Source organism: Arvicola amphibius, chromosome 1 (assembly GCF_903992535.2).
Source record: "Arvicola amphibius chromosome 1, mArvAmp1.2, whole genome shotgun sequence".
NCBI lineage: Eukaryota > Metazoa > Chordata > Mammalia > Rodentia > Cricetidae > Arvicola > Arvicola amphibius.
The window spans coordinates 93,929,131-93,951,877 of NC_052047.1; the positions used below are offsets into that span (position 1 = coordinate 93,929,131).

The window sequence follows — 22,747 nt, forward strand, 5'->3', positions numbered from 1 at the left end:
ACTTTGCCCATCTCTTCCTCCTGCCCTCTTCCTAGCAGCAGTGCTGAGTCCACACCAGGGCCTGCACTTCCCATGGAGAGTCCCTCAGTCAGCTCCTTTGACAAACTTTTTTTGCTGACAATAGGATCGACCCTGTGCACTGAGAACCCCCCTGAGGAGTTGTGTTTTCCATGTTTGTCTTGGGGCTCACAGTTCTGGCTTTTGTGCAAGTTCTGTGGTCATGTCCCCTGTGTTGACCATGCTATTTCCTTGAAATAAAGTCATTTCTTGGGCCTCCTCCTGCCTTCATGGTTTCTGCTTGCTGATGCTTTTGGAATGTGAACAAGGTCCAGTGTTGGGTCTGTTGGGAAGGCGCATGGTGCAGGTGTCACTGCCCTGCCCAATGCCCCTACAGCTCTTTCTCCATTGATTAGAGGCTCAGGCTCCCGAACTTCCTGCCCCTGCTGTCAGCATCTGGGCGTGGAGCCCTCAGGCCAGCTTCTCTTGCCTCCACGCAGACAGTTTTGGCCTCTGCCTAGCCTATGTCCCCATTGTCTGCAGCTCCCCACGTGCCTGCTGCAAAGACCTCCTGGGGTCCTGTCCATCCCCTCCACGTCCATGTGCAGTTCCCTGCCTCGCCAGCAGGGTGAGCTGCTCTTATTCACATCTCCCGCAGTCTGTACTACAGGGACCCCTTGTCTGGTCAGCCACCTTATCAGAGTAAAGCCATCTTCCTGTTGGCTTTTGCTGTTCACTCATTTTCTAGGGGAGTTTTGACCTTTCCTTCAACTTTCATTTAGTTCTTAAAAATTGCATTTCTTTATTTCTTTACTTACCCTGTGTGTGTGCCCAAGGGTGGCCTTCCCCAGTGTGTGTGGAGAGCTCAGGGGACAGCTTGCAGGAGTTGGTCTCCCCTCCCACCAATCAGGGTGCCAGACTTGGCAGCAAGAACCTTTACCTTTTGAACTGTCTCACACTCCTTTTATTGATTTATTTGCTTTATAATTTTTAAATTTTAATATCTAATCAAAGTGTGTGTGGAACTGGAGCCACAGGTGATTGAGAGACAGCTGACATGGGTGCTGGGTCCAAAAGCACATCTGGAAGAGCAGCGGTGTGCTTAGCCACTGAGCCCCTCTCCAGTCCTCCAACTTTTATTTACTTTAATTTTCTCTTTCTTTCTTGTGTTCTTGCTTTCTGTTTTTTCCTTTTTTTCCCTTTTTTTTCTCTAAAGACAAGGTCTCAGGGTATAGCCCTGGCTCAGGCTGAGCTTGAACTCACAGCAATCCATCTGCATCTGTCTGAGTGCTGAGATTAAAGGTGTGCATCATGCCTGACAGTTTAAAAATTTTTAAATTTCATTTTTGCTGGTTTTTGAGCCAGGGTCTGGTTATGTAGCCCAGGCTGGCCTCAAACTCATAAATCCCCTGCCTCAGCCCTTGAGAACTGGTCTGACAGGCATACATCATCCCGAGCCACACCCCAATCCACTTACAGTCTATCTTCTGTTGCTGTAACAACTTCTGGGGCCCAGTGTGATTGTTTTAAAGAGAAAAGGCAATTCTGGGTTGGCAAGAGGGCTCAGTGGATAAAGTGCTTGCTGCCAAACCTGGCTGTGTGATGTCAGGGACCAGCATCTGCAGGTGTCCTCTGCCCGCCACACCCATGTGACGACACGTGCACTCACAGCAGCTCACCATCATTCACTCCGCTGAGACATCTGTCCTCATAGTCTGCCTGGTTGCCTGTCTCCGCAAGCCTCTGTGTGACTCTTCAGTGGCTTGTGCATTTCTCATTGTGCCCAAGAAGCAGATGCTTATTATAGACCACAGCAGAAACATCAGAATTCAAGGTGGGTGGGGTGAGGGGCGGACAGATGGCTTATGTCCTTCTGGAAGGTAGTGGTGTGCTGTTGGGGACTCAGGGCCTTGGATTTGTGTTCTTGAGTTCTCCTGCGGAAGGTGGAGAAGCCCCTTGGCATCACCGTGTGCCAGGGCTTTACCTTTGGCAGAAGCCAGTGACCTACCTGTTCCTGCCGTCTGCAACCACCCTGTTGTCTGAGGCTCTGGCCTCACATCCATCCTCTCTTGGCTTTAAGCCCTGAACCTTGGGACTCTGGGAGTCCTCACTGCCCACCTTCCAGGCCCTGCCTGTTCCCTGGGTCTCCAGGCACATCTGACGTCTGTCTCCATTGATGACAGGTTAGAATGGTGTGGCCAAGGTTCCTGCTGCCTGGGGCAGGCAGGGTGCAGAGTGCAGCTTTCTCCTGTCTTCCTGGCACTGTGGACCAGCCCTGCCTTGTCCCCCAGGGGATAATATCCTGTCGTGCCCTGGGCCAGCCTCTGCGTCTCCTGCCATGCCTCCTGCCCTCCCACTCCTGCTGCCTTGGAGCAGGTGCTGGGTGCCTGAGTTCTTTGTCACATCACACTGGAAGCTTTAGCAAGCCTCTGTGGCCTGTCCCTGGTTATCTCTGTATTGACCTGTCCTGATGGTGAGTGGGTACCAGGAAAGAAGTCTGCAGAGGAGTTCCTAGTGTCACCCTTTTGCTGGCTTCTGTGTGATCACTTTAGCAGGGGCTCCATGGAGAGCCCCAGGACTGTGGCCTGACTCTAGTGACATTCCCAAGGATACTGAGGACAGACAGCCTCTCCTGATGCACCCAAAGCTCCCTGGGGGTGCATAGCCTGGCTCCAGCCACTCAGGGAACCTCCTTCTGTGGCAGTCCATCCTGCCTAGGTTGCCATCTTGGGAACTTTAGAAAGGAGTTTGGAATCAGGGAGGTGTGGGCTCCAGGACTCTTGTCATGATTGGTTGCTACCTACTGAGGTGGCAACTTTCTGTTTGGCCCTTGGTCTCTCTGGTGATTGGCTTGGGCTGGGCAGATATGAGCACCCTAATGGATGGAGTCAGGGCCTCTGTGCTGTGGTAGAGTCATAGCTGCAGACCTGTTGGGAGAATTTCTTTCTAGGGAACACTAGAGAGTGCTAGGACAATTTCATTGCTCTAGGCAATGTTTGCCCTTCACAGTTAGGCCAAGTGACAAACCAGAGTTGTTCCCTTCCCCAACCAATGGCTTTATTTGGCTTATTTTTTAATTTTTATTTATTGTGTTTATAATTGTATTACCACCTTGTATTACCTATGTACGGGTATTTTGTCTGCCTATACGTCCATGTATATGTATGTGCCTGGGGCCCTGGAGTGTCAGATTCCTAGGAACAGGAGTTCCAGATGGTTGTGAGCCACTGTGGGGGTGCTGGGAATCAGACACCCACAATGGACTGGTCCCCCCACTGATCACTAAATGAGAAAATGTTGTAGGAGACTGCTTGTTTGTTTCCCAGCCGCCCAGACTCCCGAAATAACCACACAGAAACTGTATTATTTAAATCACTGCTTAGTCAATCACTTAAGCTTACTGCTAGCTAGCTCTTACATCTAGAATTAACCCATTTCCAGTATTTTATATTTTACCACAAGACTCGTGGCCTACCTGCAAGGTTCCAGCGTATCTGTCTCCAGCGGCAGCTCCATGGCTTCTCTTTGCTCTGCCTTCTTTCCCCCAGCATTCAGTTTTGTTTTCCCCGCCTAACTCTACTCTGTCCTATCAGGCCAAGCCAGTTTCTTTATTCATTAACCAATAAAAGCAACACAGACAGAAGGACCTCCCACACCAAGAAAATGCTTTACAGCTGAATTTCATGGAGGCATTTTATCAGTTGAGGCTCCTTCCTTTGAGGACTCTAGCTTGTGCCAGGTTGACAGGAAATTAGTCAGCACAAATGGTGAGCCCTTTGTATAATCTGGATACTGGCTCCCTGTCCTTGTTGAGTGGTGAAGACGCTGTACGTTCTGCATGCTGATCTTCTTTTTTTTTTTTTTTTTTCGGTTTTGGTTTTTTTCGAGACAGGGTTTCTCTGTAGCTTTGGAGCCTGTACTGGAACTAGCTCTTGTAGACCAGGCTGGCCTCGAACTCACAGAGATCCGCCTGCCTCTGCCTCCCGAGTGCTGGGATTAAAGGCGTGCGCCACCACCGCCCGGCTGCATGCTGATCTTCTTAGACCTGTGGCTCTCAGGTGTTTCCCAGATTGTTTCTTCATCACAACAACCTTCGAGTTCAGAGCCCAGTGTGTGTTTTCTCTTACTCCTTGTCTAAACTCCACCTGCCTCAAGACCATAAATATTTGTACTATAGAAATATGATATTTGATTTTAAAATTTGGTCTGAAGCCACTTAGAATAAACTCTGCATGTGGTCTGAAGGACAGGACTGACAGGGGTGCCCCATGCAGTTCAGTCAGCAGCTTTTATCTGTACCTTGCAGGACACTGCTGTCACTGGAGGTGCCTGACAAAAAGCAACCCTGACTGCTTCCTTGAGCCCAAGTCATTTGGCCACCTCAGCCCCCTGGAACCTCCTGGAACCCCCAGGTAAGTGCAGCAGCCAGGCTCCAGGTGGGCAGCCTGAGTGTGGGTCCATGGGTCCTGAGATTGGGCCATGCTAAGGCTGAGTGGCTGTGGTTGGAGTCCGTGCCCCTGTCCAGCAGTGACTCAGGCTTCTTTTAGTACTAAGGATTCCACAGTGAGGCCTTACCTAGTGATGGTGCTTGGGACAGACAGGACTTGGCAGGTCCTGTGGGCTCCTGTGAGGAGCATCCTCTCGGGCCCACCGACAAGAGTGGTTTGCAGTCTATTCAGAGTGGTGGCACCATCACTGCTGTCAAGTTCCAGAACATCCATCCCCTCTCCCCAGCCTTCAGCACCCAAAAATCCTCTTCCCTTATGGATTGGCCCGTTTCGGAAATTCCTGTCGCAGAGTCCCACACTGAGTGATGCCTTAGCTGTGATGAAACACCGTGACCACAGTGAGTTGGCGAGGGAAGGGTTTCTTTGGCTCACACTTCCCGCTAACAGTCTATCATCGAAGGAAGTCAGGGCAGGAACCTGGAGGCAGGAGCTGGGGCAGAGGCCATGCTCACTGGCTTGCTCCTCATGGCTTGCTCAGCCTGCTTTCTTATAAACTTAGGACTAGCCGTCCAGGGATGACACCTCCCACAGTGGGCTGGGTCTTCCCTGTCAATCACTTGTCTACACCTAGAGCTGATGGAGACATTTTCAATTGAGGCTCCCTGCTCTCCAGTGACTCAAGCTTGTATCAAGTGTAACCAGTCAGTGTGAGTGGCTTTGGTTTCTGGGTCTCTCACTGGAGCTGATCTTGAGGCCCCTCCACACTGTGTGTTTGAGTCTCAATCTTGTTCAGGACTGTGTCATGTCCAGTGTATGGCTGGGCCGCTCTTTCCTCATCGTTTGTGCTGGCGGCTGTGTGGAGCATGAAGTCACTCCTTAGACTTATGTTGGACTCTGGTTCGTGGTGGCAGTGGCTTTGCGCTGTGGTACTTTGGGTAAGAATGACCCTTCTTGTTCCCATCCCACCCCTGCTGTTCACTCAGATAAAGGGGGCAGGACTGCCAGGGAGGTCCTTCTGTCCCAGCATGTGGGCTCCTTGTGCTCAGGGGTGGCTCAGCTGGGGGAGCGAGAGAAGTGGGGCAGACAGTTCTAGGGGCAGATTGTTTTCACCTTGCCTGGGCCCTGAGCAGCTGGGACCTATCAGGAAACCCACTTTCTCCTGTTGTGTGACTTCTGGAGCTGTGGGGCACCCCAGCATGAGACTAGCCACACTCCTGAACCAGCTCAGGAAGTCATGGCAATCTCCCTGCTGGGGGCTGAACTTAGGGTGTGGAGCCTCTGGGACTCACCAGAGAGTTTGGGGTGTCACCAAGTGGCTAGACCTCCAGCAGTAGGGAACTTCAAGAGCAAGAGGGGTTGGAAAGGTACCCCACCCCCAACACCTGGGGACTGGCGCCTTCAGTGCCACTGAAAGGAACACACCAGCCTCCTGTGCTCTATGCCTACGAAGGATGATCACCAGGTCACAGAGTCTGTGCTGTCCTGGCCTCATGGTACCGGCCCAGGGGCTGTCACCACACTCTCAGGGTCCTTGGAGCCTAGCCCATATCTCCTTAGTCCTGCCTGAGAGACTCTATCCTGGGCTCGAGTGAAGTGGGGCCGATGGGCGCAGGTGACAGGTGACGGGACACAGCCTGGCCACAGCGTCCTGCTGAGCCCTCTGTATACAGACCTTGCTCCACAGCCAGCCTGGCCTGAAGCTCTGATCTCGACACATGTCCCTGGATAGTGGGGAGCAACTCCTATAGGGTGGGGTGGCTCTCAGTGGACCACTCCCTCTGAGCTCTGGTTTAATTGGCAGGAGGTGGAGAGGGCATTTTGTGGGCAGTAAGGAGCTGTTGCCACTAGGTGGAGCCAGGGCACTTGCTGTTTGGCAGCTGGCATGTAGCCTCTGGGTGTCCTTCCATCGCCATCCCCCATCCCACCCCAGACACACTCTGAGGCTAGTAGGTTCCAAGCTCACTAACCACAGCTCCCTGCACTAGGCTACTAGGTTACTAGGTTACTACCTCTGCCTAGGCTACCAGGCTACTAGCTCTGTCTAGTCCAGACTTCCCAGGACAAGTGGCACCTGGAGCACTGATTGTGCTGGACCCATCATGGGTGATGAGCACATTTGTGTTCCGGAGTCTGGGACTCTCTGTGTGCACCACCAATAGCTTTTGTAGCTTGTAACTATAGGTGTGACCACTGCCCCATATGGGGATACTTAGATGATGCCTTAGTCCATGGTGCGTCTGTGTGGTAGCAAGTGAGCTGTTCAGCAATGGCTGGCTCTTCTGGGGACCCTGGGGCACTCCACTTGCCAGTTGGTCCAGCTTCTGGTGGCATTTGAGTCCTCAGCTCCCTGCCTCCCTTGTGATGACACTGCCCAGCTCTGGCTGATCCCTCTGGCTTTGTCCCTCCTCCCATCTTAAGAGTCCTTTTCTTTGTGTACTGTCCCAGCTGCAGGATTGGCTTCCTCTAGGAGTGACATCCGTGCCTCTTCACTATAGCCCGAGGGAACAACCGTAGCCCTGGGCCCTGCTGATTCTGTGCAACTGGGACCTTCAAGATCTCAAGTCCTTGGCAGGGAGATGTACCTGCTGCTAAGCCTGGTGGCCTGAGTTCAGTCCCTGGGTCGCACATGGTGGAAGGAGACCACTGACTCCTGCACACCCGTTTGCTTAGTACTGCCCACTGTGACCCCGCCCTGCCTCCCACTTCCATTCTGTGTGCTGCACAACCAGGTTGCTCTGTGCTGTTCCCACAACCCTCAGGTCCCACGTCCATCCCAGTTGCTCATACAGGGCCCTGGTGACAGTGACAACCTGGGCTTTGCTGGCCATAGAGGCCTTGAGCAAGAGACAGGCAGGAGGGAGGACGGCTGGGTGCTGCCCCAGCCAAGGTGGACATGCTCCCTGAGAAGGAGACGTGTGCGAGAGGGGGATGGTGGTGTGCTGAGTGTGGGGAGTCAGACCCTGGGGCCACCCTATGGTCCGGGAGCCATGGAGGAGGAACCGTGGTGTCCTCATGTCCTCCAGAAGGCACACTGTGCTCCACCATTAAACACGGCCGCCCAGCAGGCCGAGGTGGACTGTGCTCAGGGCTGAACTCCGCTAGTGGACGCTGCGCTCCATGCTCCTCCTACCTGCTCTCCTGAACATGGAGACTGCTGACTCCTAGGCTGCGAGGTCCCTGAAGACGTGGTGTTCCTTCTACACCACCTCCCTGGCTCTCACCTCTGCATGTGGACATGTGGATCCTGAGTTCAGCATCTGGTGTAGGGCTGGTGGGGTAAACCATGTCCTGTTTCATGGCACTGTGTCTCTGAGGGCTGTGTCGAGTAGACATAAACAGTAGAGTCCCAGGACACCCAGGTGGTGCAGCTTCAGTCCTCTCTAGAGCCCATCAGGGCAGTGGCTTTTGGGTGCCTGGTCACCAACCCCTTAATTCTATGCACTCTATTCCTGGGCATGTGCTGCCACCTTGTGGTCACCCTGGGAAGTGCGTGGGAGTCTGGGCTGCAGGCTATGTGGTCTCCCAGTGAGGAGAGGTCATTGACGAGAAGACCAACTGTGCTGCCTCCCTCCAGCATACATGCCCCAGCATCTGACATCTCTTCTGTGCTGGCACATGGGCAGGTCTGTGCTGACCATGGCTTGAGCTGACTCAGATGGGTTGGTTTGCCCTCCTGACCCAGGCCTCTTTGAATAGCTTGATGGGTTCCAGGCTGCAAACAGTTAGGCGCTGTGCACAAGTGAGACACTGTCAACTATCCCAGGGTGCTCTCATGTGTTCACAGGGCTCCTGGGTGGTTGCAGTGACCACAAAGCCACAAGGTCCACATGGGAAGAAGGTCCCTGCTGACAACAATGCTGGGTTCTGTTGGCCTCTGGCTAGAGGCTGCATTTGGTACCTGTTAGCTCTGGAGGGAGGTACCTGTGCATTTAGTTAGCCGGTGCCTCTTTGGCCCTCGGGCTGGTGTGAGTATGGAGTCTTGTGGCTTGCTGGCGCACCCAGCTGCCTGCGGTTGCCCTCCTGCAGCTGCGTGCGGGTGTTTTTGTTGTCTCAAGGGAAGCATCGTGGTGGTGTTGGTAGGCTTTGGTGATGGCAGGGCTGTGCTGACCGCTCTTCTCCTCTCATAGGTGTGGTTCTGCAGTGGTGCAGCCATGGGGTCTGAGGACCACAGTGCCCAGAACCCCAGCTGCAAAATCATGACCTTCCGCCCCACCATGGACGAGTTCAGGGACTTCAACAGATACGTGGCCTACATCGAGTCGCAAGGTGCCCACCGCGCAGGCCTGGCCAAGGTGGGTCATGCCACTCCCAGGCTGCTTTGTCGTGCTGCTCCAGCTTCCTCCTCAGACTCACAGAGGCACCGGGTTCTGTGAGGGGGCCTGGGCCAAATCAGGGCATTTGTGTCCCTAGCCCTAGGGAGCAGCCCTGTCTGGCTGCTACGCCAGGCCAAGGATGGGAGGGGACCCGATGCCTAGAAACTGTGGTGCCCAGAGGCACCTTAAATTCCTGATTAAGTGGCAGTAATCCAGAGCGAGTAGAGAGAGATGTGTGTGTGTGTGTGTGTGTGTGTGTGTGTGTGTGGTGTGTGTGTATGTGTGTGGGGTGTGTGTGAGTGTGTATGTGGTGTATGTGTGTGGGGTGTGTTGTGTGTGGTATATGTGTGTGGGGTGTGTATGTGTGTGTGTGTGTAGACACAAGGCCTTGCATAGCAGAGTATGCTTGACACTACAGAAAGGTGTTGGGGTCACCCTGGCATCTTTTTTTTTTTTCTTTTTTAAAAAAATGGCTGGGTAGTGGTGGCACATGACTTTAATCCCAGCGTGTAGAAGGCAGAGGCAGGCGTATCTCTGTGAGTTCGAGGCCAGCCTGGTCTAAAGAGCAAGTTCCAGAACAGCCAGAGCAACACAGAGAAATCCTGTCTTGAAAAAATCAAAACTGTGTGTGTGTGTGGGGGGGGGGGAGGTGCACACGTGTGTGGTGCATGTTGGCGCCAGAAGGGGGCGTGAACCCACAGCAGTTGGGAGCCTCCTGAATAGGGCGCTGGGCTCTGAACGCTGAGCCAGCTCTCTGCTTCTCACTTCATTTCTGCTTTTCCTTGGCACTGGGGTCTACCTGGGTCTTGCATATGCTGGGGAATGGCTCTCCTGGGCCCTCATGTGCAAGGTAAACGGCAGGCCAGCCTCAGGACTTGGTCTGAGACCGTCTGGGGCTAGCTGACCCTCCCAAGTGCTCAGAGGGCAGGCCAGCGCCTCACATCTGGCTTTGCTCAGGTGACACCTGGAGCAGTTGCTGGTGGGTCCCCACATGGCCACCATGGTTCTATGGAGTCTAACTAGCACTTCAGAGTGCCAGAGACGGTCCAGAAATTGCACAGGTGTCAGGTGGCAATAGAACTCAATTCCCAGGCAGACTAAGGGGTTGTATAGGTAACTGTGCCACCAAACCCGAGGCCTGAGCTTAGTCCTCCAGGATCCACACATGAGGAGGAAAACTAACTTCTGTGAGTGGTCCCTTGACCTCCACATGTGTGCACACACATGATAAATAAGCCAGTTGAAAAAAAAAAAAAAGGAAAAGGCTCAAACCTTTCTCAGGGAAGCAATGCCCTCCGAGGCAGGCATGCCACCCCAGCTCTAGAGCTGCCAAGTACAGTTCCTCCTGAAGTTCAGTTTCTCAGTGATGACCTGGGGGCTCTCATCCTCGCTGTGCCTTGAAGCACTCAGTGACACACACACACTGTTCCCTTCAATTGTGCTCTAACAGGCAAGTAGAATGGGCTATGCCTTCTTCCTGCCCTGCCTCTCTGTGCCTGCACGCGGGGATACGGGCATGCCAATGCATGCCAATGCGTGCCCATGTGCATATCTACATGTGTGCACCCATGTGGTGTGTGCATGTGCAGGCCAGACCAGAGTAGTGGGCATCTTCCTTTTTCATTATTCTGCTTCTGCCTGGGGACAGAGCCCCACTGAACTGGAAACTCGCCAGTCTGGCTAGGTTGGCCGTCAGGGAGCAGCTGTCCCCACCTCTCTCCCTGTGCTGAGGTCACAGGTGCGCAATCCTTTACGTGAGTGCTGCGGATTTGAACTCAGGTCCCCATGATTGCAGAGCAAATGTCTTTACCCAGTGATGGTCTCTCCAGCCCATGCATATGTGTCCACGCCTGTGCATGTGCCACCTGCAGATGTGCCTCCAGGCATTTTACAACCCTGGGGTCAGCCTTGGGCTTCCTGTGGGTGGAGGAGGCCATTTCTCAGCAAACACTCCTGTTCCCAGACGCAGCTGGAGCCTGCCAACTCGAAACTCTTGAGACAGTTCTTCTGGGTGAGCTGCAGGTTTCTGCCCTTTCCTTTTCCTCCATGATCACAGATTGGGTGACCATGGCCTGCCTCGGTCCCCCTTCCCTGCCTGCAGTACCCTTTCCACCAGAGAGGCTCTTGTGCATGGCCATCTTAGACTGTCCTCTTTGCTTCTGCTAAGGTCCCTGCAAACAAGACCATGGCATCTTTGATCTGCCGCCTCCCACCATAGTCTTGTGCAAGTGCAGCTTCCCTCTGGCATTTCTAGCATTGAGAGAGTGTGCATGTGGACGTGCTCATCTACGGCTATGGAGGACTGCCTGCGCTCCCTGGGCTGGAGTTGGCGTGTGTGTGCACGTGTGCTTATCTACGGCTGTGGAGGACTGCCTGCGCTCCCTGGGCTGGAGTTGGTGTGTGTGTGCACGCGTGCTCATCTACGGCTGTGGAGGACTGCCTGCGCTCCCTGGGCTGGAGTTTTTGGCCTCCTCTGCCTTCATCCTGTCCTTGGGGCCTTGTCACTCTGCTCATCTTTGCATTCCACTGTCTTATCTGCCTGTCTGAGTGGAGCTGTCAAACTAGGTTGTGGCGGAGGTTCCCTGTGTCCTTGGGGATCTGTGTTACCCCCTAGGAGAGAAACTTGGGGAGACCAAGTCCATCTGAGCCCTGGGCACATATGTGCAGCCCAGCACAAGCATACACACCTGCCTTCTGAGGGCAGAACTCCAGGAACCACTGGTGCCACGTACGAGCTGAGGCCAGGGGTCATCAGTGTCAACCAGTGTGTGTGTGTGTGTGTGTGTGTGTGTGTGTGTGTGTGTGTGAGAGAGAGAGAGAGAGAGAGAGAGAGAGAGAGAGAGAGAGAGAGAGAGAGTGAATGTGCGTGTGCGTGTACGCACTGTGTGTAAGAATGTGAGTGTGTAGCCAGGCAGTGGTGGCACATGTCTTTCATCCCAGCACTCGAGAGGCAGAGGCAGGTGGATCTTGGTGAGTTCGAGGCCAGCCTGGTCTACAAAGTGAGTTCCAGGACAGCCAAGGTTACACAGAGAAATACTGTTTTGAAAAACAGAGAGAGAGAGAGAGAGAGAGAGAGAGAGAGAGAGAGAGAGAGAGAGAGAGAGAATGAGTGTATGTGTGTGTAAGAACATGTGTATGTGTGTCTGTAAGAGTGAGTGGAGTGTGTGTGCACATGTGCACATATGTCTGTGCTGGGAGCTCTGCTGGCCGCACAGCTGTCCCCACTACCTCCGTGGGATCTGTGGGCCTCAGGAGCTAAGATGGTACTTGATATAGCCAGTGAAAGCCAGACTTATTCAAGGTGGGGAGTGCTCTGAGTATGTGTTGGGTGTTTAGGCCAGGACTTCCTGGCTGCTTGATAAGCACTGGGTGTGAGAACCCTGAGGTGCTGGCTTGGGGTCTCCTGGAGGTCAGGCTCCTTCCCATGGGGACCAGCAGGAATCTGAGGCTTGTCAGAATGGCTGTTGCCCAGTGCCCACTTTCACCTGTCGTCCTTCTGCCCACCCCCATCCTGGCACTGTGGACATGGAGTTGGCTGGTTCTCTGGGGAATGTCCAGGGTGCTGCAGCATTCTAAACAGTGTCCCCATCCACTGAGAGCAGGGTGCCCTCAGTGTGTGTCAGCCACAGGCATCCCTAGACGTGAGCCTGCAGCCCTCCCTGCACGGTGTAGGAATGGGAGTGACTGCCTCTGTGCTTGTTCCTGGGGACAGCAGGTGACTCGAGCCTTCTGAGCCTGTCAGCTTGGGGTCACGAGTCCTGTGCCAGTGGTCAGAATGGAGAGGGAGGCTGTAAGACTTGGCACAGCAACTCTGAGAGCTGCAGGCTTGTACCCTCTGCTTCCCCATAAGAAGGGCTGGCACAGTTCTGACTCTGCCCATCTTTGGAATGATAGTGCCACCTTCCTGTCTTCATCGGGCTCCTCCAAGTATGGCCTCTTCCCTAGCTTGTGTCTCTAAGTGCCATTCCCCCATCCCAGTGCTAGGGGTTGGGTTGATGATCTCTTGTGCCTCAGTTTCCTAAGAGCAGCCATTTGCCCCTGGCATTGTTGCCATATCCATCTGTGTGGAGTTCCTGGCCTCCAGCATCCGCTCCCTGTCTACTTGGGACCTCAGGTACTGGTTCTGACCTTGTCTCAGGCACCCCCTTGCAGCGTGCTGCTGTGTGCCCACTGTTGAAGCAGGCCTCGGGAGCCCCAACCCTGCCTGCCATCTCCACAACCAGGGGCACTCGTGCATGGCAGCAGTGACTAAGAACAGGTTCACGTATAAGAATGTCTCAAAGTAGGGCCTTTGTTGAGCCAGCCCTGGAGTGCATTGACTCTGTTTAGAACCACCCACGTCATGCCCGACTCAGCTCTGGCTTGGGCCCAGGCCTCCGCCCCCCACCCCCATGTCGGCTGCAGTGGGGCCTGACTACCACCTTGGCTGCCATGACTGTCATGGTTGTGTGGTACTTGTGTGAGCACTGGTCTGGAGCATTTAGATCTTTGGGGACCTGGAATCCCCTGTTCTTTGGAGCTGCATCACCCATATCCTTTTCGGCCCCACAGATCATCCCACCCAAGGAGTGGAAGCCACGGCAGACATATGACGACATCGATGATGTGGTCATCCCAGCACCCATACAGCAGGTGGTGACGGGGCAGTCGGGGCTTTTCACACAGTACAACATCCAGAAGAAGGCCATGACCGTGGGCGAATACCGCCGCCTGGCCAACAGTGAGAAGTATGTGGGCGCGAGCCATCTTCCCACTCCTCACCACTTCCTGGAGGCCCAACTTGGGCTGTAGGCCCTCACCCCATCCCTGTCTTCCCTCAGCCCAGTGTGTGGCCTGAAGGTGGCCTCCAGTGGAGGTCCCCATGATTCCTGCTCTGTGCATCCTGAGACCTACAGTCATAGCATGTGCAGCACATGGTCCCCGTGTTCTCTGCTCCAGCTGCCCCTGGTTCCCGAATCTCCGTGCCCCTGCTTGCCACAGGCAACCTTGGTTCTGAGGTGGCTAAAGGGTCTCATACTGCCCAGAGCACAACCTGAGCTATTGTGCTATCCCCAGGTACTGCACCCCGCGCCATCAGGACTTTGACGACCTGGAACGAAAGTACTGGAAGAACCTGACCTTCGTCTCGCCCATCTATGGGGCTGATATCAGTGGCTCCTTATATGATGACGTAAGTGTCCATGGGCCTGGCTACCATGTGGGCTGTAGGGAAGGGAGGAGAGTGGACCACTCTAATTCCAGTGGCTCCCACCCACCTCCATGTTCCTGGACACTACTTGGCAGGACTGTGCTGGCTTTTGGCCCAGATTAGTGTGCTGAACAGGAGGCTACAGCCTGATTTGATCTCAGTGATGGTGGGGACTACTTGGGCTCTACCTCTTCTGACTCCTCTGTCTTGTGTCCTTGAGGTTTAAGCCACCTCAGTGGAAGCTGCTGAGGTGTGGAGCTGGGAGCCCATGCCCAGGAACTGTGGTTGCTACCACAGGCAGAGGCACGTTGGTCTGGTATTTCACAGCATTCCTCTGGAAGGTTCTGTTGGTTGATGATTTGTGTGTATGTGCGTGCACACATAGGAGACCTGTGGATAATCCCAAATGTCTTCCTAGACCCTGGCCCTGTCTACCTTGCAGTTTTGGGTGACAGGGTCTCACTATGTAGACCAAGCTGGCTTCAACCGTAAGGAAATAAACCTGCCTCATGAGTGCTGCGGTTATCTCCTCCACCTTGTTTTTTATTGTTGGGTTTTTAAAATTTACTCATTTTTAAAACTGGTGTGGGTGTTTTGCCTGTGTATGTATTTGATCCCCTGGAACTGGAGTGCAGCTGGTGAGAGCCTCTGTGTGTGTTCTGCAGCCAGTGCTCTTAAGTGCTGAGCCGTCTCTGCAGCCCCCCTCTGTCTTGGTTTCTGGGACAGGGTCTCACTGAACCTGGAGCTCACCTGCTAGACTAGCCTGACTGTCTGTCCAGAGTGTTACAGGTGCACGGGTGCTGTTGGCCGGGTGCAGGGTCTCCCACTGAGCTGCTCCTCAGTGTTGGTTGTTTGTTTTGTTTTTGAGTTGTGTGTGGTGTGAGTGTGTCTATTCTTGTGTGTGTGTGCATGCAGGCACATGTGTGTCTGCTTCTGTGGTGTAGATCTGAACTCAGGTCACCAGGCTTGGTGGCAGCACCTTCATGCGAGCCCTCTCAGCGGCTATGACTGTCCCTAAAGGCAGCCTGGCTTAGCACAGCTGGCATGCCCTGAGCTGCAGCTGCTGAAAGCACAGGCTGCAGTGGGCTCCAGTGCACCCACAGTGCCGTAGAGCCCTCACTTGCCACCCCAGAAAACAAACCTAGCCTCACGAACAGTCATTCCATCCCTTCCCAGACTGACACCAGGAGTCCACTTCTGTCTGGGCATTTCCTGTTTTATAGTGTCCCACATGTGGCCTCTTATGTCTTCTCTCAGTGTCCTCGGGGCCTGCCCACTGGTGTGTGGAGGGCCCACACAGCATGTCCCTGTCCATCAGGTGATAGACATGTGGGCTGTGGCCTGCTTGGACTCCAGGAGGTGAGGCAGCTGTGGGTACTGTCTGTGGTCAGACCTTTGTTTCTCTGAGGTCCATATCTGGGGTGCACCTGCTGGCTGAGCTGGCTGCCTCTCATCGATTCCTGCTTCCTGGCACTTGGTGCCACTCTGGGTTTGAGAGGCACCACTGCGTTGTGGTTCCTTTTTCCACGATGCTGAGTGTCTGGGGGCTTGCTGTTCTCTCTGTGCCTCAGTGGAGAAGTCTGTACTTAGATTCTTTGCCATGTGAACAGGTTTCTAGATTATTAAATTGTGGGGCTTTTCATGCACATGGGGTGTGAGTTCGTCATCAGCAGGCCGTCTGCACCCTGTCTGTCTGTCCAGTCTTCTTTCAGTACTGGGATGATCTGTGGGGCCCTTGTGCATGCTGAGCAGGCACATGGTGTCATAGTTACACCTTAGTATCTTTTTGGAGACAAGCCCACTCTGGCCTCAGCCTTCTGAGTGCCTGGGACCACAGGCTTGGTTGTTTTCTTTCCTGGCGGTGGCCTAACTCTGTAGAGTCCACATAATTCTTTTTGCTTCTATTCTCGGTGCAATTTTAAGAACCCGTTGCTGGTTCCACAGACAAGAAAGTTTGGCCTTGTATCTTTCCTGTGACCTCAGTGGCCTTGGTCTTCAGTCTGCTGCTCTACGAGCTGCGGTCAGACCTAGGCCGGTGAGGAGAGCCCCCTGACCCAGCGTCAGCTGCTGGAGAGATGCTTGTACCACAGGGGATGGTCTGGATGCCGGGGGAATTCTAGGTCAGTATTGGTTATGTTTGTTTATTAAAAACAAAAGAATCACCCAGATGATGGTGGCAAACGCCTTTAATCCCAGCACTCAGGAGGTAGAGGCAGGTAGATTTCTGTACATTCAGGGCCAGCCTGCCTGATCTACAGAGTGAGTTCCAGGACAGTTAAAGCTACACAAAGAAACCCTGTCTTGAAAAACGAAAAGAAAATGAAAATTCTGGGGGAGAGATGGCTCAGTGGTTAAGAGCACTGACTGTTCTTCCAGAGGTTCTGAGTTCAATTCCCAGCAACCACATGGTGACTCACAACCATCTGTAATGAGATCTGGTGCCCTCTTCTGGCCTGCAGGCAGAAAGAATACTGTATACATAATAAATAAATCTTTAATAATAATAATAAAAGAACAGATGAGATGAGAGGAGATGGTCAGATGGGGCAGAGTCCCAGCTGCCAAGCTCAACAACCTGAGTTTAATTTCCAGGGCACACATGGTAGAGGGAATGAAGTTGTCCCCTGACTCCTCATGTCCCACACAAAATAAAATAACTGTGAACAAGACAGGGTTTCTCTGTGTAACAGCTCTGGCTGTCCTGGAACTCACTCTGTAGATCAGGCTGGCCTTGGACTTACAGAGATCCACCTGCCTCTGCCTCCTGAGTGCTGGGATTAAAGGTGTGTGCCACCACCGCCCAGCAACAAAAGTTCTTAAAATAGACATTTTCTTTTTTAGATCAGTTTTAAGTCTATAGCAAAATGGAGCAGAAAACTCTCTTGAGGGATGGGGAGACAGCTTCGTGGTTAGAGTATTTCTGTTAGTCCAGAGGACTCAGGCTCGATTCCCAGTACTTTCCTCGGGGTGACTCTAACTCCAGCTGGGGGATCTGGCCCCTGAGGGCACTGCCTTGCATACATGTACATTCATACACAAGTAATCAAATAATTAAAGAAAGGGAGTCCTGCTTAAGAGCCCATAGTTCCCTCAACTCCTTGCCATAGCCGTGATGCTAAGCACTCCCTGCCTCCATTCTTGTTCCTTGTCCACAGTGTCTCAGGACTGCAGTCATGGCACAGCCTTTCCCATAACTTCTGTCCTGCAACCATGTGGGCGTAGAGCTCGTCCATGTCCTTTCTGACTTGAAGGCTTATTTCTTTCAAGTTTGTATGCTCAACTGTTGCTGCAGCTCTCCCTGCCTCGTGCCATGACTGAGGTGGAAGCTGTCTCACAAGCCCTTCTATAGGTGACTGTAACTGGAGGTTTCTCTCCTACCCACCAATTCCTCAATAACCATTCAGAGGCTTATATTAATTATAGAATAATGATATGTTTGGCCAGTGGCTCAGGTTTATTACTAGCTAGCTCTTACATTTAAATTAACCCTTATTTCTTATCTATGCTTTACCATATGGTTCGTGGCTTGTTACCTCATTTTCTACAAGTCTTGCTTTCTTAGCAGCTGGCTGGTGTCTCCTCGACTCCACCCTTTTTCACCTGTATCTCTGCTTCAATTTTCTGCCTGGCTCCATCTTACCTTTCTGTAGGCCAAAGTAGCTTTATTTATTAACCAGTTAGAGCAACACCTATTCACAGCATACAGAAAGACCATCCCACAGCAGGTGGCTTCTTTTTCCTCCTTCCTGAGCCAGGGTCTCTTGGGGCCCTGGTTGGATTTGAATTTGCTAGGGATGACTTTGAACTCCTTACTCTCCTGTTCCACCTCCTGAACATCAGTGTGCTGTGCCCTGTTCACATTGCCCAGCATTGCACTCCACATGAGCAAAGCCTCTGTACTCTGATGGGGGAGTGTGGGGGGTGTCTTGTTGTCTTGATCTGCTTTATCCACTGCAGGTACCAAGCAACTTTACAGGTGGCAGTCAGGTCTCGGGTCTGTGCTGTGTGCTCTCTTCTCTTGGTTTTGGGCTCCCTGTCCTCTAGCAGGTGTCATTTGTTGTCTGTGCTCCTGGGGCAGTGCTGTATGAAACCAGAGTCTGGGCTTAGCCTAGCAAGATGTTCCAGGCATGTCCCTGCACCCCATCTCCTGTCAGCCAGTGTGCCGACTTTATGGAGGGCTCTGGCCACACACAGGCTTCAGCTGCCAAGGCCCATCCCTGGGCCACATGTATCACAGGCCCCCTGAAAACTTGTGGCTTTGGCCCGCCTCACCTGAAGTAGTACAGAATCTGTTACAGATGGGGAAGCTGAGACCCAGAGCAAAGGACTTTTGACCTAGCCATGGGATGAATTCTCCGCATGAGGCTATACCTGGGTCCCTTTCTTGCAGCCCATGATATGTCCCACATGGTCACTGTGCTGGGTGGCAGGCAGGGCAACAAGGCCAATATATATATATATATATATATATATGCTTGGTGACCTGTTGCCATTATGTTACTGTGACCTCAGCAGCCTCTGCCCTCCAGATTTGGGCCTTTGGCCTCCTGGCAGGGGAGTGGTCACCACTGGGGTCAGCGTGTGTTGAAATGCTGAGATTCACCCTACTGGCTCTGGGATGAGGAGAGGTTTCAGGCACAGGCACACAAGGCTCCTGCCCCACCTCCTGCTCCAGCTAGCGTTTGATGAGAGCACAGGTCAGGGTGGGGGCTTCATACATGTTTGCCTATATCCTTTGAAGCTGTCTGATCTTGTTTGGTGGAAGATTGTGGAAGGGCTGTCATTTGGAAATGGGTTCACATGCCTGTGAAGGGATCACTCATGTGGAGACTGCCTTTCTCCTTCCTTAGAGGTGTGGAGATCACTGTCAAGCTATAGTTGTCCATTGGCACATGATGGTTTGTAGACTGTTGCCTGCAACATGCTATTCCAGGAAGGCTGGGGTGGCAGGTGAGAGTGCAGGGCCTATGACCCTGGTCCCCTTGGCCTCTTGGGATGACCAGCTGGAGCCTAAAGATCTGATCCTGACTTATCTCAGTAGCCCTGTTCTACCCCAGGTGACTGCATTCAGGGTGCAGGTGGGCACAGGTATCCTAGGAGGACTCTGCTGACCACACACTTGCTGTCCACAGGATGTGGCCCAGTGGAACATTGGTAACCTGAGGACCATCTTGGATATGGTGGAACGTGAGTGTGGCACCATCATCGAGGGCGTGAACACACCCTACCTGTACTTTGGCATGTGGAAAACCACTTTTGCCTGGCACACAGAGGACATGGACCTCTACAGCATCAACTACCTGCACTTCGGCGAGCCCAAGTCCTGGTGAGTGCCAGGGTGTGAGGCCTGGGGAGATCTGGCTACTCTGACAGGTTACTTTGGTGCACCTCCTGCTCACCCTTCAGTCTTGGGGGAGATATGCTGGCCCAAGACCATGGCCTTTGTGGTTAACAGGTACCCACTTCAATTCTGTCATTCTGGGCAGCAAACAGGCCAGTGGGTATGTCACCTGCTGCCACATCACAGGGGTTGATTCCTGCTGGACCTGGATGCTGTGTGAGGTGCCAGCTTGCCACCAACAGTGCCTCCCCTCAATCTTTCTCTCTTTCTCTCTCTTTCTCTCTCTCTCTTTCCATCTCCCTTTGGGTGCCAGGCAGAGCCCTATCCCAGGCCAGGCTCCCATCTCCCCTTGGGCTCAGCTTCCTTGTTGCACAGTGTGGGCGGAAAGAATGCCCTCCCCCACGCCTGGTGATGCTGAGTAGGAAGGGCAGTGCTGAGGGTGGAGGATGTCTGTGGTCCCCACTGAAGGCAAATCCCAGTAGCCGGCTGTCCTGCTGCCATTTCTGTCACTGTGGAAAGCCACTTGGGGGGAATGGGTTCATGTTGACTCCTGTTGCAGCCCATAGTCAGCCACTCAGGAAAGTAGAGCCATGCCCACGTGGAGCAGAGCTGCATGCTCGGTCATTTCTCCTACTCTCACACAATCCAGGGATGCTGCCACCTTGTTCAGCTTCATTTTCCCACACCTATGAAACGCTCAGGTCTCTCGGACACATGACCCAGACATTCCTGCTAAGACTCTCTCCCTGGTGGTTGTAGCATCTGTGACATTGACAGCTAGCCATTACCCTGGGTCTCTGCTTGTGTGTGGAGGTGCCTTCCCCACCCACAGCTGAGAATTCAGGGTGCAGGGAGCCCCGTTGCTTCTATCAGGTGCTTTGCCTCTGGGGCCATTGCATGGCTCTTCTCCCTGAGCGGAAGGTGGTGGTTCAGGTCTCCCTAGGTGAGACTGCTGCCTCCTGAACACTCGGCCTCTGGTGCCCCTTAGTTCCACCTTGTGATCACACAGTAGGTCCTTCTGTGTCCCAATGTCCAGCAACCCCTGATGTCCCAGGTGTGATAGGAATACGTTGCCCCTAACAGGCCTTCCCTATGTTGCTCAGTTGTGGACAGGGCTGTGTGCTGAGCCTGTGGAGGGCCATACCAAGAGTACCCTCTTTTTGAGTGTCTCTGCACTCAAACCCTAGGCACATAGTCCTCCCTGCTCCAGTGGAGTCCATGCTTGGCTCTGAGCAACTCTCCTTCCCTGGAGGGCACAGCCGTGTTGGTATGTATGCCTCCCATGTGGACCCTGTAGCCAGCCATTGGCCTACAGCTTCCTGGCTGATGGCCAAGCTGGGCTGAACTTCGCTGTTTAGGAAAGTGAATCCCAACCAGGCGGTGGTGGCACACATCTTAATCCCAGCACTTGGGAGGCAGAAGCAGTCAGATATCTGTGAGTTCAAGGCCAGCCTGGTCTATAGAGGTGGAACATGAACCCCAAATATTGACAGTCTCATACCTTGTGGGTCCCAGCACTGTTCCCACACAGTGTCAGAACTGAGAAATCCCTGAAGAGTTGTGTCTGCTACTTCTTGCTTCCCTGTGGCCTTAGGGAGCCCTGCATTCCGCTGTCCCAGTGTCAGGGACCCTGTGTTCTTTGGCCTGGGGCGCGACCCTTCTCCCTCTTCAGAGCTGGTTGTAAGGAGTATCCCAGTCTCTGCCTCTGACCATGCTGCCGCTCTCTGAGGACTCTGCAGTGACACTGGTGATCATCTGGGAGGTGACTTCCCACAGAGCTGCCTTGGGCAGCACTCTGCCAGCCAAGGCTCCCAGCTGCTTTTCCTATTGCAACAAAAATCAAAGGCAGCTAGCGAGAAGGGTTTGCCTTGGCTCCGCCATCTTGCAGGGAAGGTGCTGAGGCAGTTGGCACATGGCAGGAAGAGGACCAGATGGGTGCTAGTATAGCTCCTTCTCCTTATATTTGATCCAGGATCCCAACCCAGGGAATGGTGCCACCCACAGTAGGACAAGTCTTGCCTCCTGAAGGCCCGTCTCATGCTCTGGATCCTGTCCATTCAACAGTTAACACTGCCGGGTACACTGGTCCTGTGGGCTCCTGCTGGGTTGTCTGAGTTATGCACACCACCCATTTCTATAAGTTCAGTTGACAAGGCCCCTGTCTGTGGAAGCCTGGTGTGACAGCATCGGACTGAATGGCATCTCATGAGCAGCCTAGGCTGTACCCTCAATCCCCAGTGTGACTTTTGGCCTTTGGTGGCACCATTCTCTGTGTACACCTGTCCAGCTAGGTGACTTCTCCCATGGTGCCCTGTGTGGAGCCAGCTGTGGCAGCTGCCACCTGGACCACTAGGATCTCCTGAGAAGTGCTATGGTAGCAACAAGGGCCAGTGGCCTGCTCCTCGTGGCTGCATTGTCCAGCAGGGCTCATGACACCACAGATACAAACAGCCCATGGCTGCTTCTGCTGCAAATCTCCATATGTGCACAGCAGTGGCCTGTGTGCGCATGTGTGGTGGGATATGCTGGGACAGAGGACCTGAGCCTGAGTCCTGCTTCTTGTGGCCACTAGGTGGCACTCCCGCCTTTCTGACAAGCGGCTGTTCCCTGGCTCCCCTACCCCAGCTGCTGTGCTCTGGGATGGGGAGACAGCCCCACTTTCTCCCTTGGAAAATAAGAGTGAAGAATAATAGCCAGGGCTGCATGGTGAAGCTACAGTTCAACTGAACAGAGAGAGAGAAAAACCAGGCTAGCCCCTGGCATGAGAATCTGAGAATGAGACCTGGCCAGCACCCACTGCTTAGCTTCAGAGAGACTCGAGAGCTGCCTGGAGCCACCAGAGTGGCCCATGAAGTGGGAGCCAGCCCCAGAGAGGCAGGCTGGTGGGCCAGCTCTGGGCCTGTATGAGACTAGAATGTCCCTAGTATTGGGAAGCACCTTGGCAAGGACAGAGAACTGTGCTGTCTGAGGGTGGTGCTGGTCTGTGCATGGCCACATGGCCCTGCAGCTTGTGAGGCCTGGGGCTCCCTGAAAGATGACAGCTGCTCACAGATGACTGTTGGTGTCAGGAATCCATACAGTGTACCTTGGGTGACTTGGCTGTCCCACCTGTCCCAACAGTCACCATGATGATGGTGCAGGTCCGGTCCAGCCACCCAGCTCCCTGTGTCCTGCTATGGCTGGGGATGGACATCAAGGCTAGCAGTGAACACAATGACCACTTGTTTGGGGACAGAAAGCTCTGGCAAAGCCTCAGCCTTGGTCTTGGTGCGGGAGGCCCTGTCTCCCTTTCCATAGCAGGGAGGGGCCTTAGTTAGTTCTCTGTTGCAGCGATAGACACCATGACCCAAAGCAGCTTGGAAGAGCTGACTCGGCTGATACATTCCAGCGGTGCTCCATCATGGCGGGAAGTCAGGGCAGGAGCTGGTGCAGAGGCCATGGGGGGGGGGTGCTGCTTACT

At 53.6% G+C, this 22,747-nt stretch overlaps 1 protein-coding gene across 2 annotated transcripts in view; it reads left to right on the forward strand.

Annotated features, from left to right (window-relative positions):
* The window catches only part of Kdm4b (lysine demethylase 4B), an 80,867-nt gene that overhangs the window by 11,620 nt on the left and 46,500 nt on the right, over positions 1 to 22,747 (forward strand). For both annotated transcript variants that reach the window (XM_038330943.2, XM_038330951.2), the window contains exons 2-6: positions 4,304 to 4,409; positions 8,573 to 8,737; positions 13,310 to 13,485; positions 13,814 to 13,928; positions 19,079 to 19,272. In XM_038330943.2, coding sequence (XP_038186871.1) covers positions 8,597 to 8,737; positions 13,310 to 13,485; positions 13,814 to 13,928; positions 19,079 to 19,272 — 626 coding nt within the window. In that variant the 5' untranslated portion in view covers positions 4,304 to 4,409; positions 8,573 to 8,596. The remainder of the gene's footprint in view (positions 1 to 4,303; positions 4,410 to 8,572; positions 8,738 to 13,309; positions 13,486 to 13,813; positions 13,929 to 19,078; positions 19,273 to 22,747) is intronic.